This window comes from Heptranchias perlo, chromosome 2 (genome assembly GCF_035084215.1).
Source record: "Heptranchias perlo isolate sHepPer1 chromosome 2, sHepPer1.hap1, whole genome shotgun sequence".
NCBI classification, from domain to species: Eukaryota; Metazoa; Chordata; class Chondrichthyes; order Hexanchiformes; family Hexanchidae; genus Heptranchias; species Heptranchias perlo.
In genome coordinates, this window is record NC_090326.1 from 98,792,872 (window position 1) to 98,810,414 (window position 17,543).

A 17,543-nucleotide genomic window follows, 5' to 3' on the forward strand; every position below is an offset into this window, starting at 1 on the left:
TGCAGTCCAAAGTACCAAAGTCACCACCTGGGTATTATATATATATATTCTATATAGCCTGGTAATTTGAAATTTGATCAGTCAAGATGCAGAAGCTTAACTAAGTGCTAATCAAATTATTGTTATCTCAAGGACAACGAGTGTTTTATATACAAACTCATGTTTAAGCCGAATGAAGGAACAGTAGTTGCTAGCAAGCAAGTATCTAAGATTACATCCCAAATGACTGAACCATCAAGGCAGCTTTGTTCTAAGAGCTATCAGGTTAAGTTCCGATGAAGGGTCTACACCCAAAATCTTAACCTTCCTCTCCTCTTCACAGATGCTGATTGCCTGCATCATTTCTGGCATTTGCAATTTATTTCTATTTGTATGCTATTTAAAGGTATGCAAGAACTAGACAAGGTGTGATTTCAATTACTGTCAGGTGTCAAAAGCAAATGGACTTGATAGGGCAGAAAGATACTGTCCATGGCCTATTTAGGTCTTAGAAATTGATTGTAGCTGAATTACCTGACCATTGAAAACAATTAATTTGGTCAAATTTAGCCTGCTTTAACACAAAGAGAAATGTTACAAGAATAGCACTGTAGTTCCCAATTTCCTGTTTTGCATGGTCTATGCCACATGTGATAGCTAGGAGGGGTACTGTGGAATTATCTCTCACGTAATGTCCAACAGATAGTCAGTCAGAGGTGACTGGAAAAAATGACAAAGATTTATTGTTTTGAATTAGTGTAGGACTGTACAAATATGAGAGACCAAGTGCCACACCAGTTTCCAGTTTTTTTTTTTAAAATAACGATTTTTCAACAAGCATATACCTAGGCAAAAGAAAAGGGGTTGTATGTAGAATTTCAACAGTTGCTCTTGAATTTGATATGTATCATACAAAAAAATACTCGTCAGTTTAGATTAGGGACAGGTCTAGACTGATGCAAGGCTATAATTTACATTTCAAGCACCATGTCTCTTGGAAATGTCTCAAATCACTTCATATACAATGAATTACATCACAATGCACTAAGTGCAGTTGAAAATTACAAATTGCTGGACAGAATGGACAAACACCATCACGTTCATGAAGGGAGGAGATATTTGAGGAACTCAACTAGTCTATATATAAAATTTGATCAACTAAACAGTGAACTGCATACAATCAGACCCAACCAAAAAAAAAGCCATTTTCATTCTTGAGTACCTGAACATTGCATCTATAGGTTCTGCATTGGAGATTCTAAATCCCAAGAGGGATATTAAGCAACTGAAAATACAGAGGTGCAGTGCACATACAACAATCAAAATTATTTTGCTTGGCCTAGCTGAAGTATACATTAAGGTCCAGCAGGACTCTGTGCTGCTCAGTAAGCGTTTCTTCGGCAAACTCTTCCAAGTCGGGCACACACAGCAGCCATTCTACACAAGGGCCAACTGGTCTTGAATGTGTTCAGATCATCTGAAACTTCAAGGTTATATTGAAACAAAACAGGAGAAATTGCAATTCGTCTTGGATAGAGCTTTGAGGTTTGGTGCCAAAAAACAGAAAGCAGTACTGCAGATGATATCTGTCTACGGCTCTGTACAACTGAAACATCACTACCTCACTTTTGAATTCCAACCCTTGGAGATAAATGCCAACATTCCATTAGCTTTTTTGTGCATAAGCTCTTTGCACTCTGTGTTGGAGGTGAGGGTAGCAGCGAGAAATGGGTTTAAGGAAGCTGTTGATAATGGAGAAAATCCAGGGGCTATCTTTGCTCTCCAGGATGATCTTGGCATAGTCGGTGGTTTTTGCAGAGGAGATGAAGGCCCAATAACTTGATGCGACCAGGTACACTCAAGTCTGCACCCCTTGAATTTGAGGAAGTGACGATGGCGGCCATACCAGGGGTCTGGCCAAGATGGAAGAGAGTGAAAGTTTTACTGGTGACAAGGGCACAAAGATGGAGGTGAGGAAAAGATTGAGCAGATCAACAGCTGCAGAAGTATCATGGGGAATAGCCAAGCAGTTGGGAGTTTTAAAGCGCAATTGTAAGTGACTCAGGGGATAAGTTTTTTTCCAGGAGCAGATGCAGAAAGGGTAGGGGATATGTGCAGAGAGAGATACAAGGTAGTAATGTTACTCCAGCTACAGCTGGTCAGCTGCCTGCAAATGCAGTTATCCACTAAAGGAACCCTGATTCATGGCAAGTTACATCCTTTCAAACGGGGACCATAAGTGAAATAGGGATCATTGGAACAGAAATTTCCTAGGTTTTAACAATCTAATCTATCACGGAATCATAGAAATCATAGAAAATTTACGGCACAGAAGGAGGCCATTCGGCCCATCATGTCCGCGCCGGCTGAGGAACGAGCCACCCAGCCTAATCCCATTTTTCCGCATTTGGTCTGTAGACCTGCAGGTCACTGCTCTTCAGGTGCACATCCAGGTATTTTTAAAAATGAGTTGAGGGTTTCTGCCTCTACCACCCTCTGGGGGGTCTGGAACTCTCAGGCAGTGAGTTCCAGACCCCCCACTATCCTCTGGGTGAAAAAAATTCTCATTTCCACTCTAATCCTTCTACCAATTCCTTTAAATCTATGCCTCCTGGTTGTTGACCCCTCCGCTAAGGGAAATAGGTCCTTATCCACTCTATCTAGGCCTCTCATAATTTTGTACACTTCAATGAAATCACCCCTCAGCCTCTTCTGCTCCAAGGAAAACAACTCCAGCCTATCCAATCTGTCATCATAGCTAAAATTCTCCAGTCCTGGCAACATCCTCATAAATCTCCTCTGTACCCTCTCCAGTGCAACTACATGCTTCCATGCTTCCTGTAACGTGGTGACCAGAACTGTGCACAGTACTCAAGCTGTGGCCTAACTAATGTTTTATACAGTTCCAGCATAACATCCCTGCTTTTATATTCTATGCCTCGGCTAATAAAGGAATGCACTCCATATGCCTTCTTAACCACCTTATCTACCTGTCCTGCTGCCTTCAGGGATCTGTGGACATACACTCTAAGGTCCCTCGCTTGTTCTACACCTCTCAGTATCCTCCTATTTCTTGTGTATTCCCTTGCCTTGTTTGCCCTCCCCAAATGCATTACTTCACACTTCTCCAGATTGAACTCCCTTTGCCACTTTTCTGCCCATCTGACCAGTCCATCGATATCTTCCTGCAGTCTACAGTTTTCCTCCTTACTATCAACCACACGGCCTATCTTTGAGTCATCCGCAAATTTCTTAATCATGCCCCCTACGTTTAAGTCCAAATTGTTAATGTATACCACAAAAAGCAAAAGACCTAGTACTGAGCCCCGTGGCACCCCACTGGAAACAGCCTTCCAGTTGCAAAAACAACCGTCGACCATCACCCTTTGCTTCCTGCCACTGAGCCATTTTGGATCCAATTTGCCACATTCCCTTGGATCCCAAGGGCCTTTACTTTTTTGACCAATCTGCCATGTGGGACCTTGTCAAAAGCCTTGCTAAAATCCATGTAGACTACACCAACTGCGCCACCTTCAGTGATCCTCCTTGTCACCTCCTCGACAAATTCAATCAAGTTTTTTTTAATTCGTTCATGGGATGTGGGCGTCGCTGGCGAGGCCGGCATTTATTGCCCACCCCCGGATTTGTTAAGAGGTCAGACACGACCTCCTCTTAACAAATCCGTGCTGACTGTCCTTGATTAGTCCGTGCCTTTCTAAGTTACAGTTTACCCTGTCCCTCAGAATTGATTCCAATAATTTGCCCACCACCGAGGTTAGGCTGACTGGCCTGTAATTACTCGGTCCATCCTTCACTTCCTTTTTAAACAATGGTACAACGTTAGCAGTTCTCCAATTCTCCAGCACTATGCCTGTAACCAGTGAAGTTTGGAAAATGAACTGTGCACAGTACTCAAGCTGTGGCCGAACTAATGTTTTATACAGTTCCAGCATAATAGCCTCTGCTATTTCCTCCCTGGTTTCTTTTAACAGCCTGGGATACATTTCATCCGGCCGTGGTGATTTATCCACTTTCAAAGATGCTAATCCCCTTAATACTTCCTCTCACTATGTTTATCCCATCCAATATTATACACTCCTCCTCCTTGACTTCAATCCCTGCATCATCCCTCTCCTTTGTGAAGACAGATGCAAAGTATTCATTAAGAACCACACCCACATCTTCCACCTCCACACATAGTTTACCTTTTTGGTCTCTAATAGACCCTACTCTTTCCTTAGTTATCCTCTTGCTCTTAATGTATTTATAAAACATCTTTCATTTTACTTGCTAATATTTTTTCATACCCTCTCTTTGCTTTCCTAATTTCCTTTTTAACTTCACTCCTGCACTTTGTATACTCCTCTAAGCTTTCCGTAGTATTGAGTTCCCAGTGTCAATCATAGGCTTTCTTTTTCTGCCTTATCTTACCCTGAATGCTTCTTGACATCAGGGGGCTCTAGGTTTGGCAGCCCCTTCCTTTTTCTTTGTGGGAACATGTTTACCCTGAACCCCTTGAATCACCCCTTTGAATGTCTCCCACTGATTTACCTTCAAGTAGCTGTATCCAGTTTACTTCTGCTAAATCACGTCTCAGTTTAGTAAAATTGGCCTTTCCCCAATTGAAAACTTTAACTCCTGCTCTGTCTTTGTCCTTTTCCATAACTATGCTAAAACTAATCAGCAGTGGGTTAGCAACCCCAAATGATTCACACCACCTCCTTCTCAACCTATTTCCAGCACTCGGGTGAACTTTTTGCGCAACACTCATTAAGCAGTTCATCTAAACAAGAGATGATTGCCATTTCAAAGCAATCAGTCTACATACCAGTGAGCGACTTCCTTTAATAAAGATATCAATTCAGAAGAGAATTTCATCTAAAATGCTGCTTGCAGAAACCATTTGAACCTGGGCACAAAGTTAAAATATTAAAATGTAGAGTCCGTTATGACATGAAATAAAGATTTTCGATCTGTCAAAGTCAATAGCAGCACAGCTGCTGGTAAAGTTCATGGAAAATTCCAGAAACCATGTGGGAAAAGTAATGCCAGTAAGGCATACGGTATCAGGAGCAAACAAGGAAGGAAGCCTTTCCTACTTAAGATTCTCTGTAATTTCTGGGAATAGGTGTTAGCCAAATATCTAACACAGGAAGAAACCCATCACCATGTTTAAAAGTCTCCAAACCAATCTACATTTCTATTTGCCTGATACAGGGTGCACATGCACTCCCACATGGACAAAAACCAGAAGGCACAGATGCAAGTTGGCAAAATTGAAGTTTTAGGGACCCCAAGTACAAGCAAGGGTACTGCTGGAGTTTAGCCAGCTAAACTAGCACATTGGTAAGTTCCCCACAGCTTGTTCATTTAGGACCACCCTACCTATTAGGATACTGGCTGGCAAGGTTATTTGGAGCTGAATAGTAAGAATCCCAGCCTCCCTCCCCAAACCAGTCATGTCAGGTCTACCTCTCTGGGCTCAACAAGTGACCCAGACTGGTTGGTCATATCAATAGTGCTCTGCAGGGCTTAAGACCGGTGATTCAGTTATTGGCTTACTGAATCTGCCACAGGTTAACTTAGCTCTGAACTTTTGTCACCACATACAAATCCTTACGAGCCACTTTGACTCCAAATCAACTCTGCTTACCTCTTTCCCAATCCAAATACATCGAACAACTGCCAAGCATGGATTTTAGCCTTTGCTAGGTGGACAGCAGGTATAAACAGCTCTAAACAAGTAGCATGGTGAACACCACAACTAATCATAAAACGTGCAAATGAACTGCCACCATCCTCCTGATCACAGCTTGGAATGCTGGTTCTACCAGTTATGGAGCGTTAGTTGCTTGCCTCTCTGCAATCCATAGTAGAAGTAAAGTCTTGGATCTACAAGTACATTCCTGGCCTCCAGGTAACAACAGTTTGTCCCAGGTCTCAGTCTCATCAGTTATATGACCGATATCTACCTTCAGTGTGGTGGAAGGAGCTAAACAGAGCAGCTTGTGATGCCAGCCATCTTGATGACATAAACTTTCAACTCCTATGCCACTTACTAGACTTACTTATCAACTGCTTAATCCAGGTCCCCATGACAGGGACTTCAGCAAGAGTCATTTCTACTATAAGGCTGATGTTTCCTCTAGGGTACTCAGCAATAAGTTGGTATAGGTCAAAGCCCTCCTGCATTGCAGCTGCTTCCCTCTTTTGCCACAAATCAACCCCACTGCTTGGCCCTGGATCTCATATATTGGCCAGAGGAATCCCTTCTGTTGTATCCTTAGAAGTTCTGAACCATGAAGAGGAGCTGTCTAGGCTAATTTTATATGCAAGCTCATTCTAAGGTACTCCCCCCCCACCCCCCCATGGGGGAATGGACTAGCTGAAAAACACAGGATCAGTATGTCAGTAATTCCAGTCACATGCGCAGCTTTACTGTGCCAAGAGGTCCTTTGGTTAACAGACCAAGATAATTGCAAAACCTACCTGCTTCCCTCTGGCTTGTGCCTGACTTTTACTGTAGAGATCGGATAGGGTGGATAGAGAGAAACTATTTCTGCTGGTTGGGGATTCTAGGAGTAGGGGGCACAGTCTAAAAATTAGAGCCAGACCTTTCAGGAGCGAGATTAGAAAACATTTCTACACACAAAGGGTGGTAGAAGTTTGGAACTCTCTTCCGCAAATGGCAATTGATACTAGCTCAATTGCTAAATTTAAATGTGAGATAGATAGCTTTTTGGCAACCAAAGGTATTAGGGGATATGGGCCAAAGGCAGGTATAAGGAGTTAAGATCATGGCTGATCTGCGATCTATCAAATGGCGGAGCACGCACGAGGGGCTGAATGGCCTACTCCTGTTCCTGTATTCCTATGAGAACCAAATCAGATGGTGTACGTGGGCAGCATAAAAGTGACAGAAACTGCAATTTAATCTCTTTGTTGGCTGCCAAAATCCAATTAGAATTTTAAGCTGGAGTTGTATAAAACTATACTCTTCCCTTAACTTCCCCAAATTGTGTTCAGCTGTGATGCTGCCCGTAATCAAACAACCCACTGATACTCATTATTTAGACTCACAAGAATGGTCACTTGACCGAGAAGGCATCACAGTTGAACTCAATCCTGTCCTTGCCAGAAATTTACATGATCATTTTTAGCAAGAGGTTGGGCGGGAAGGAACCGTGGCTGATTTACACTCTTAACACTGGGGCACTGAGGACAACAGTGATATTCCTACTGTTTCCCTGATAGAGATCCGCTAGCTCAGCAGAGACTCAGTATCAAACATGGGGTCTTGCCCATCTGTATGGCTTAGCTTTTCAAACACTGAACCATTAGCAGTGCCTTCAGGTGCCTTGATTAATGATTTTGCTGATCCTCCAAAAGTTCTAGTCAAATTCCCAACCCAAACAGAACAGCCTTAAAGCAGACAGAAATCCTGCTGAAAGTATGCACAGTAGGACTGATCAACTACGGACTTCTGGTCTGAAGAGAGAAAAGTACTTAGCAGAAAATGGTGCTGCTGCAATGTTGTCCCAGGATTTTGATTTACTAGGCTATATTTACATGTGTTGAGTACTAGTGACCAAAACATTTCAAGTGTGCAACAAAAGTATAGAAGAAATTACTCCAATGTCTACCATTGTAATGCTGCAATGCTTGCACTGATGGGGAGTACTTGACGAGAGAAGCCCTGGCACTAAGTGGACTTCATTTTTGTCTGTCATTTTTAAACAAACAAGCTCGAGTCATTGATTTGAATGGTTCAAAACTGGGGTTGTCAGAACAATGAAGCATTCAACACAAGGAGTTAGGCACACAAAGATTTCACTTCGTTTCAGATGCAGTACCATTATTACGGTCACAGTTAAAACAGGACAAGAAATTATTTTTTTTTTAAAACCCAGTAGCAAACTTTTGTCACTTGTCTATAAACCAGCAGCAAGACATGAGCATTTTCAGTCAACATTTTGACAGCAAGACAATTCTTGCAGAACTTTACCACTCATGGTACTCCAAAATGTTTTAAGTGGGCCACTTTGTTGTCAATAGGGCACTGACCCAGCCTATGCTCATGTGCACCTTGGGATTTGTAGTATTTTCCCAACAGAAGACACCATCAGCAAAAGTGGTACTGGCAATAGACACTGCAAATTCTTACTATCAATCCCAGGCTCAAAAGTGGATTTCTAATATTTGCTACTGGGATATAGTTAATTTCAAGCCCTGGACCATGTCACATCAACATGCAATATTTAAGCAATGTGGGTCAAGTATGTCACAGCATTCATCATCACTTTTGGTGACAGGCTGAGAACTGAGCCACACCACTTTTGAAGTGGAACCCTGTGGACTCCAAGTTAGACATCAAGTTCAGAGGGGAATGATTAATCACTGGCCCTCGTTCCACATTCACAGAAGCTGTGACACAGTGGTGCATCTTAAACTAAGTGTGCAATAGTTATCTACTAACACCTGTTAGCAGTAATGATTTTACAAACCAGAGCCTGCTGTATCATTTATACCAGCGACTTGAAATGTTACACTCTGACCCAGCAACATATTGAGCAGAACCAGGCAACAAAAATTAGATGACCTCCTAACCTTTCTCTTTCCCTCCCCCAGAATGCTCTGAAATTGAAAATGGAAACAGAAGAAAAATACTGATACAAAACAAAAGGAAAACTTAAAATAACTGATGAAATTAAAAAACAATATATAGTGAGCAAAGAGCTCAAACGGGACAAAAAACTGAATTGATAAAAGAGTGAAGAAAAAGGTGACGGGGGTGGGGAATAACATTATTTCTAGTATCTGTCCCAAAACCAGCATACTTCCTTGTAAATTCCCTTTGCTGTCGTTTTGTAAAAAGTGACTCAAGTTTAAATTTGATTTGCCAAGGTTTGTTCCAAGCAGTCTGAACAATTGGCAAAGAAAGCTTCAGAGTAAAGATGCTCAAAGCTTTACAGACAGAATGATCTGCAAGACAAAAAAAATTCATCCCATCTATGTGACCATTTGTGCAAGAGCCAATCCTTCAACTTTGGACATTGGCACCAATGCACAGTGCTGTTCCTTTGCCAAAATGGCATAAGACTGGGATGAGGCGTAAAGAAACTGAGCCCAAAGCCCATCTTGTGGCTTAGATGCAAACTGAAACACAAATGTTCAGTTATTCCCTTTGGCCACAAATTATTTTACAAGGTAAACCCCCACGTTTACAACTGAAAGTAACCTTGTTTGAGTCAGTGCATCATTCAGTTTACATGAAATTGAGAAGTGTCAGACTTTCTACAGCATCTGTAAAGATGATAACAAGATCCTTAAAGAATCTTGTAATACTTACCATTTTTTAAGGTTTCCTCATTCTGTCATATGAAGTTTGGGATGAACCATCGAGGAAATTGAACAGAAAAAAAGTTAGCGGGATTGCTTCTGTTGGGACATAAAACTGAAAGATTTCATTAACAATGATATTTTGCAGATTTTCTTCTCCCCGGAAGGCCATCTTTTCATTTGCTATATACAAGAAAAGGAACCCTTCTGGGTGTATTCTGCAAAAATTCAATTGAGCTCTTTCATATTTTTCTGACAAATGCAGAAAACAATTCACAAGACTAAATCAAAAAAAGTGCCCAAAGAAACAGTTCTTGTATTTCAGAAAACTGATTTAGTAAAATTACTGTCATTAGTAATTTTACTATATTTAAAACACACTTCACAGATTCTGAGATTTGTTAATCACATGTTGCTGAATATTTGAATACTGTAAGACTTTCTTACATCATTGGGGCTTAAAGCAGTCTAATGCTAATGACCAGAAACTGTATTCAAAACAATTTGTTGGGCAAACTTTACCTCCTGCCCCACTTTGTTGAAGATGCATTGCAACCTCCATTTGATGCACCAGAGCTTCTGTATCCCAGGACTCTTTCTTGGGGCAGTAATGTGAGTAAACAAATGTCCTCAAGATTTGAGTCCTTCACTATGCAATTGCACAAAGAAAGATGTTTGTATACTGTTCATGAACAGTATAGACACCTGAATGTCTCACCAGACATCGGAAAAATGTTTGGCGGGACTCCTAACCTTTTGATTCAAGAGGTTTAAACTTTTTTTTTTTAAAAAGTACTAGAAGCTCTGGGCACTACAGAGTACTATCCAGTTCCCCTTACTGATTTCCTCTGTAGGTGCATTAAACATGCACAAGGCTTGATTTTTCCAGTTCAACTCTGGCCAGTAAAAAATCATGTATTTTTTACCAGGACTAGGAAGGAGGTCATGGTGCAAGTTGCGTCAAAATAATTTGGGAGTAAAGTAATCACATCAAATTTAGTGAAAAAAGTTAAAAAGGTGACAAGTTAGTATTTAAAGAGAATATGTAGATAGCCAAGGGTCTCAGGAATCTGTTTTGAAAGGAACCACAGGATAAAAAGAAGTTTCTTGTTCAATTTCATTTTGTCTGTTGAACAATTAGTTAGGTCACAAACTCTCAGGAATCCTAATCATTGCAATTTCATTTATATCACTCAGATTTTGTTAAATCCTTAATGAAGAAGTCATTGAGTTACTAAGAAATTAAGTGTCTACAATAACAGACAGCCATATGACAGAATAACAGAATTAAAAAGCTGAGAAAAAAGTGAATCTTTGTAAAAAAAAAACAGGCTTTGGCATTCTTCCAAAACCAGATGCAACACCAGCACATTTAAACAGTAGCGAAAAGTACTTTAGCAATAATATGAAGTCCTGGTTGATCTTATATTACAAGAGAAAAAAGTATACAAGTAACACTACTGTATTATCAATTGAAGCCAATGTCAGGTAACTTGTCTGTGCATTCAACTGCTTTATCGACTAACACAGGAGCCTAAATCTAATCCCAGAATGGACAACATCACCTCTTACTGATGGTCAAAATACTTCTAGCAAGTAATGATTATCCCTGACCAAAAAAAGTAATAACTGAGTTAAGCCAAGTCCTTCAACCTGAACAAATGCTCAGCAGCTACACTTTAAGACACTGCAAAATGCACACTTCAACCTCAACCCAAATCGGAACTGGGAAAGTCCTCCACTAACAGCAATTGAGCATACATAATTCCAAACATTTAGATACAAGCATAATGCCAAAGTAAGTAACACATCTGGCAGTAAACTACTTGGGCCCTTATCAGGCTATAAGTATACTAAGCTGATCATTGATAAAACAGAAAAATGTTTGCAAATTAACAAAAATGTATTTTATTGGTACAAATACAAAGTACAGTGATAAAATCCAAGTGATCAACATGTTAAAAGCATATGGGCGTCATCTTATGCTTAACAATTGCCCCATTAAAAACTCTTGTATTGGAAATCATCCTTGCATCAGTTCCAATCTGTGTTTTATTTCTGTATAGGAAAATTCTTGGAACTAAGTTCAATTCATAGAATTTGTTGCCCAAGACCAGCAGGAATTACTGAGAGAAATTTTTCATGGAGGAACTTTATTTAACACTCGAAGACATTTGAATGGTTCAATTCATTTCCAAAGAAGACCAGAGATGTGGATACAGACAGAAGTTTATTAAGATTACCTACCGTGAAGAGTCATCATTCTTTGAATATAGCATCTCTCACACAGCATAGTAACTTGTCCGATTTTGATTGGTTCGAGGGGATCACTTTTTTGTTCTGTCATTGCCCCATGCAATTCCCTACTCTTGTATAAATATCCTGGAGCAAAATTGAGGGAACTGAGAATTTTCTGGTATCCAATAACATTGCCCTCGTGTTGTCCACTCCTGGCAGGAAGAGACAGATATATCCCTTCACCCAGGCACCATTATACTGTGTCCCAACATAGTACATGAGAATGATGCCCCTCCTTCCTTGCTACTGAGGTATTGTCTGTCTACAGACTGCATTTCCCTGGATAAACAAAAGAAAATGTTGACAACAGCAGTTTCACTGTTCAATTGTGCATTTCCTTGTACCCATTTGGCTTGCGGATGAACGGGTTTGCCCCCAGCCTGACAGATGCATCCCTTTCTACCATAATTTGAGGGGAAGGAGGATTCCCTTGAAGGAATGCTGCCCCAAGACTACAACCAGAGATCTGCACTGGAACATTGTCCTATCTAGTTCTTCTGTGGACTGAGTATCACAAGTCTAACTGAGCACAAACACTCTGCCCAATGTCTATCCATAAAAACACAGTTCTGTAAGGGCAGTACAGAGGTTTCCACATGAACAGCAAAAACACTTTTCTCATCAAACTGACATGGGATCAGTTGCGGTTGTGACTCTTAAGGCATTGTAGAAAAGGTGGAACAAGACTATAAAATACAGCAAAAAAAATCATTCAACATGGACTTAGCCACTGAGTCCAGAGTCTGCACCAATCCTTCGTGCTTTAGTACTGCAGCCTGCTTCTGCTGCTCAAAGATGTTCAATAAATTGTCTGTATTATCCTGGTTAGGCAAGTAATCTCAAGGCAGACAAATTTTTATAGTAGCGTCCAGAATTTGTTTTAACATCAGAGATTGAAACTAACCTCCTGTATGTTCAGTTGTTCCCAGCAAAGGGTTGGGGGGGTGGGGGGAGGGAAGTAGGTGGAAAGAGAGGAAGTAGCCTACCTAAACAGAAGAGGCTTGGAGTATTAATTTATCCATTAGGATTACTGGAATACAGTAGTCCTTGAGCAGATGCCCCAACCATTCTTCAAGATTGTTCAAATCAGAGCAATTCCATACCCTATGTTCTAGACTCTCAGTTGGCTGCAAGCTCTGCCCTTGATGGGGAAGGCAGACTGCCTTTGGCCAGAAGAATGCAGCACAAGACAAACTTCTTAGGATACTTATACCATTTTAGATCTGCCATTTTGATAATTCTGGCCTTCATAGTCTGACTGGAAAAGAGGATACAATTTGAACAATATTCATGTCCACCTGCAACAGAAAATGAATGGACTTATTGTACAATTCTACAGCCTTGGAAGAAAGAGGCAGCCATGTTTGCCTGCCTCAAAGTCCTGGTTCAATTATCAGCAATCCCCATAATGGAGTGGGAGGAGAAAACATAAATCTATCTAGTGTTCATCAAAGTCTTCATTGCTTATTGTTGGTAATTTCTAATACACTCAGTCTTTGTGTAATGTATTCTTCAGCTTGATCATCAATGACAACGTGAAAATGACTAGGGAAAGGTGTTGTACAAATCCCTGCAACCAGTGATCGTCAGGAAGGAAGAAAGCCTTTTTCTTTAGCCGGCAATAGAATACAGTTTCTCTCCCAAATACCTTAAGCACGATGGCAGCAGGACAAAAAAGGTACATCCAAGGCCCCGTGCTCTAATTGCATTTTTGGAATAGTCTGGATCCCTCCCCAAAACCAGAACCAAACTCTAGCTTGGGGGAAATGTGCCCACCAAATCTATCTTAATTAAATATGAAAGCGATATTTCTGGAGACATCACTGATGCAACAAACTCTTCACTGGATTGTTTGAGAAACTCAGGTATTTATTGCTTTACTTGGACTAGCCTAGACGTGTTGAAGGCATGAGGACAAAGGACTCAAACAATTTTGAAAATAGTGGATTTTATGCACCAAGCAGGCAATTTTGCCACATCAGTTAAAAAATGACTGTCTTGGACTTATAGCAAGGAAAAGTCAGCTCCAGACAAGCCTTCATAAGAAATCAATAAGAGAAACATAAGAAAATGAGTGAACAATGCACTTAACTAAAAACTGTACATAGCTCCCATAACCCACTAAAAACAGGGAGGCTTGCCTCTCGAAGTCAGATAAAAGAGACCCTGGAAAAGAACAGTTATGATGCAGGTCCAGGGCTATATACAAGGAGGTCCCCATGACATTCAGACGAAAAGAAATTCTCAGAATCAAGTTCCTACATTGGGTAGGGATATCTGAATGACAAAGAAGCTCTATTGCTCCTCATGATTTCAAGTCTTGTTTCATCTTTGTGCACGATGAGTTTTAAAAATTTGTTCTCAGGATGCAGGCGCACTGGCAAGGCCGTATCTATCGCCGCCTATCCCCAGTTGCCCTTACAAAGTGACAGTCTTCGTGATGATGGTGTTCCATGCAAGTACAACTCATACTGCACTTCTGCTGTCTCAGTGTAGAGACTTCAACCAATGGTGGATGAGTTCACAATTTTCAAGAATGTTAGTTTGCAAGCTTGTTGCATCACGTTGACTAAAAGAACAATGAGCTGATTCCACAAACAGCAATGTAACATGTTGATTTCTCAGTACAAGGTATTTTTCTACATTAAAGGCTCTATATAAATGCAAGTTGTTGCTTTCCTTTCAAAACAAACAGCTATGCAATCTTCATTTAAGCAGAACTGGTCTACATCTATTGAGCTGCTCTGAAAAGCAAGACACAAACAGAACTGAATGATAGTCTTATGCTGCAGTGCAACATAAAGACTCCACTTCTTCTGCTAATCCCAAGTTAGTTTGTTCCTTTCAGCTCTGCCAAACAAGGATGTAATCTTATTTTCTGTCATGAACCATTTAACTTGATGCCAATGACAGGTCTATTTTCATATCTAGCCAACTGAGACCAAGATTTTCTTCTCCCGCAACCATAACATGCAGTTTGGATCTTGGCAACTTTATTCACCATTATATCAGTTTATTGCTCCAAATACCAACATATTGATATCAGGCAATACACTGATACAACTGTTAGCCGAAGAAAACTTAACATTGATAAAACTGCCATAATGCTCCACTACAATAAAATCTGTGTTTTAACAAAAGATTTCAAAAATATGATCATGATGATTACCAATACAACATTTGAAAACTTTGATCATGTGCACTAGCTTATAAGCCCCAATGAATTGTGTACAGTTTCAACAACAAAAAACTAGTCACTCTTAGTCTGCCAAGAGTTGACAGCCAGCAGTTAACAGTCTCATGTCATTCTTGTTCAGTCTCCATGAATCTGATAACAGATATACAACAGATGAGAGCTGAGCAAAAAAGTGTGTTTTAGTAACCCTGTGACCACATTAGGTCATCACTCAGACACACTGACAAATTGGTCATGTGGTCCTCATCTTCTTAGGTCACTCATTGGACAATAAACCATGGTAACCTAGATTATAGTTGCTTTGAAACATTTTTTTTAATAGCAAACACTCATTTAGTTCATTTTCAGAGCAAAAAATTGAAGCCAGATGGCTTTCCAACCCAAGTACTACTGAAGCAGATTTTGTGCTCCACCACAACAAACCAAAAAGTGTACATTATGCTCATAAATTGATGTGTACAGAGAAGCAGATGCAACATTACATTGCAAGTATCTCAACACTAACAGAACCTTGCTTACATCAGGTTCAGAAATCTGTTATGTGGAACATGTAATATCACAATGAAGTGAAGACTCATGTACGTGTTCCATTCTAGTATTACGCCATAAATGAGCAGAGGCACACATTACAGTGCCATTCATACAAGCTTACAATAGTACTACATTTTAGACTTACTTTTTCAGACCAGTGTTTTAGTACTACAAAAGGAGCAAAATAAATGAAAAGCTCATAAGTATGTCTGAATATCCTTCAGTCAACCGGGATGTCCAGCAAAGCTAGGAAATGAACCACAATAAGTGAGCTCTGCAGTTCCACTTTTTTTTAAGTCAAAACAATTTGTGGACTGTCAATTTAGTTATAATACACAATTAAGCTTCTCAGCCACAAGCATTTTCTGTATATATTCAGGTGAAGTTTCACAGTTGCTGCTCTTACCTTTTTATGTTTCAACCCAAGGAAATGCATTTTAAGATTCATCTCAGATGTACAACGAACATCGCAGATCTAAAATTAAAATACAAATGTACTGGTTTCGCAACTTAAGTATGGAATACTACATATACACAAATGTATTATCCATTGGAAAAAAAATTAGTGATCTATTAAAAATGCAATTGTTCTACAGCATAGGTTTTGAAACTGTGATCCTGAGAGACTCAGATTTCCTGAGTGTTTTTTAATCTTACAAGTACATTATTTCTGTAGCTGTATATACGAATAAAAATATTTTGTGCAATGATGGCACTTTTTCCTTGGGTAGTGGACACTTCTTTTAGAAGTTTGGACAAGGGATATCTGGTTGTATGTTAATATGTGCTGGGGTCCCCCATACAGAAAAATTTGAAAAAAAACCCAGCATTTTATAATATATACATCAATTAAAGGTTTGTCCAAGAAAGCCACTTTACTCAAATCAAATGTGTTGAGTAATGCATGTTTTGCTGGTTGTAGTGAACAGTACCATTTTGTCCAGTCCTTTATATTGGCCAGTTGCAGGAAATTAGTCACAATCCATAATTCTGTGTCTGTGGTGCTAATGAAATGATGCTGATTACTTCTTTGAACTTGAACTCTTAGTGTCTGTAAATCAGTAATCTGCAGCTCCTTCAGGGAGTTGTGAGGCTATGGAATTCACTTCCAGGGTTAGTGGTTGAGGGAGAAACTATGCCAGCATCCAAGATTAGATAGATGACAGAAGAGGGGTTGAAGGGATATGAGAGCAGGGTGGGTAAATATGATTAGAACTACTTGCTCACATGGAGAGTAAACACCGGGATGGACTAGGGCTGAATGGCCTGTTTGCATGTTCTAAGTATTAACAGCTTGACAACACAATACTTGGATAAAGCAACTGCCACCTTAAATCCCCAGAGTAAGCCAGCAACAAAAACTTGTATTCATGTAGCACCTTTCAAGCAGAAACATATTGCAAGGCACTCCACAGTAGTGAAAAGGAAAAGATGCTGAGCCTTATAGGATGGTTAGAAGTGGCCAAAAGGTCACAGTTTTAGAAGACCATAAAAAAGTAGAAAGGCAGAGGGGTATACAAGAAAAGGCAGATAAAGTTTTGCTTGAAAGGTTACTAGTGAAGCTCAAAGTTGTGGGGATTCAAGGTAAAACTTGGGAATGAATAAGAAATTGGCTGAAGGTTTAAAAAAAATGTACTTGCTAGAAGGGTCATATTGAGGTGGGGAGATTACTGAGTGGGGTGTCCAAGAGCTTGGTGGTGGGCTCACTACTGTTTCTAATTTAAATTAGTGCCTTGAATTCAATTAGTGGATTCAAAAACTCAATGCAAATTGCCAGATACCAAACCAGGAGCAGTGGAATCGAAGAACAGAATCAAAAAATTACAGAATGAGTTAAAAAAGCTGTGAGTTAGCAAAACAAGAGCAGATAAATTTAATACAAACAAGTGTAAAGTACTGCACACAGGAAGGAAAAATAGGCAACACTTGTACTTCATTAGCAGTGTTGAAACTGCTACGGATGAAGTCGAGACACCTAGGGGTTTTAAGACTTGATGCTCAATGTATCTAATCAATTACACAGAATTTTATAGCACAGAAACAGGCCATTTGGCCCAACAGGTCTAGGCCAGTGTTTATGCTCCACACAAGCCTCCCCCCACCCTGTCAAATTATCCTTCTATTCTTTTCTCCCTTGTGTGCTTATCTTAGTTTCCCCTTAAATGCATCTATGCTTTTCGCCTCAACCACTCCACGTGGT

The 17,543-nt window shown here is 40.1% G+C and overlaps 1 protein-coding gene across 3 annotated transcripts in view; it reads right to left on the reverse strand.

Annotated features, from left to right (window-relative positions):
• Positions 1–17,543, reverse strand: part of si:ch211-197h24.6 (uncharacterized) — an 86,308-nt gene that overhangs the window by 66,498 nt on the left and 2,267 nt on the right. For 2 of the 3 annotated variants that reach the window (XM_068004867.1, XM_068004860.1), the window contains exons 3-4: positions 15,750–15,818; positions 9,329–9,350 (exon numbers count right to left, since the gene is read on the reverse strand). In XM_068004867.1, the coding sequence (XP_067860968.1) occupies positions 9,329–9,350; positions 15,750–15,818 (91 nt within the window). Of the gene's footprint in view, positions 1–9,328; positions 9,351–15,749; positions 15,819–17,543 lie in introns of those variants that run through there. The other variant, XM_068004875.1, reaches the window with a different exon arrangement.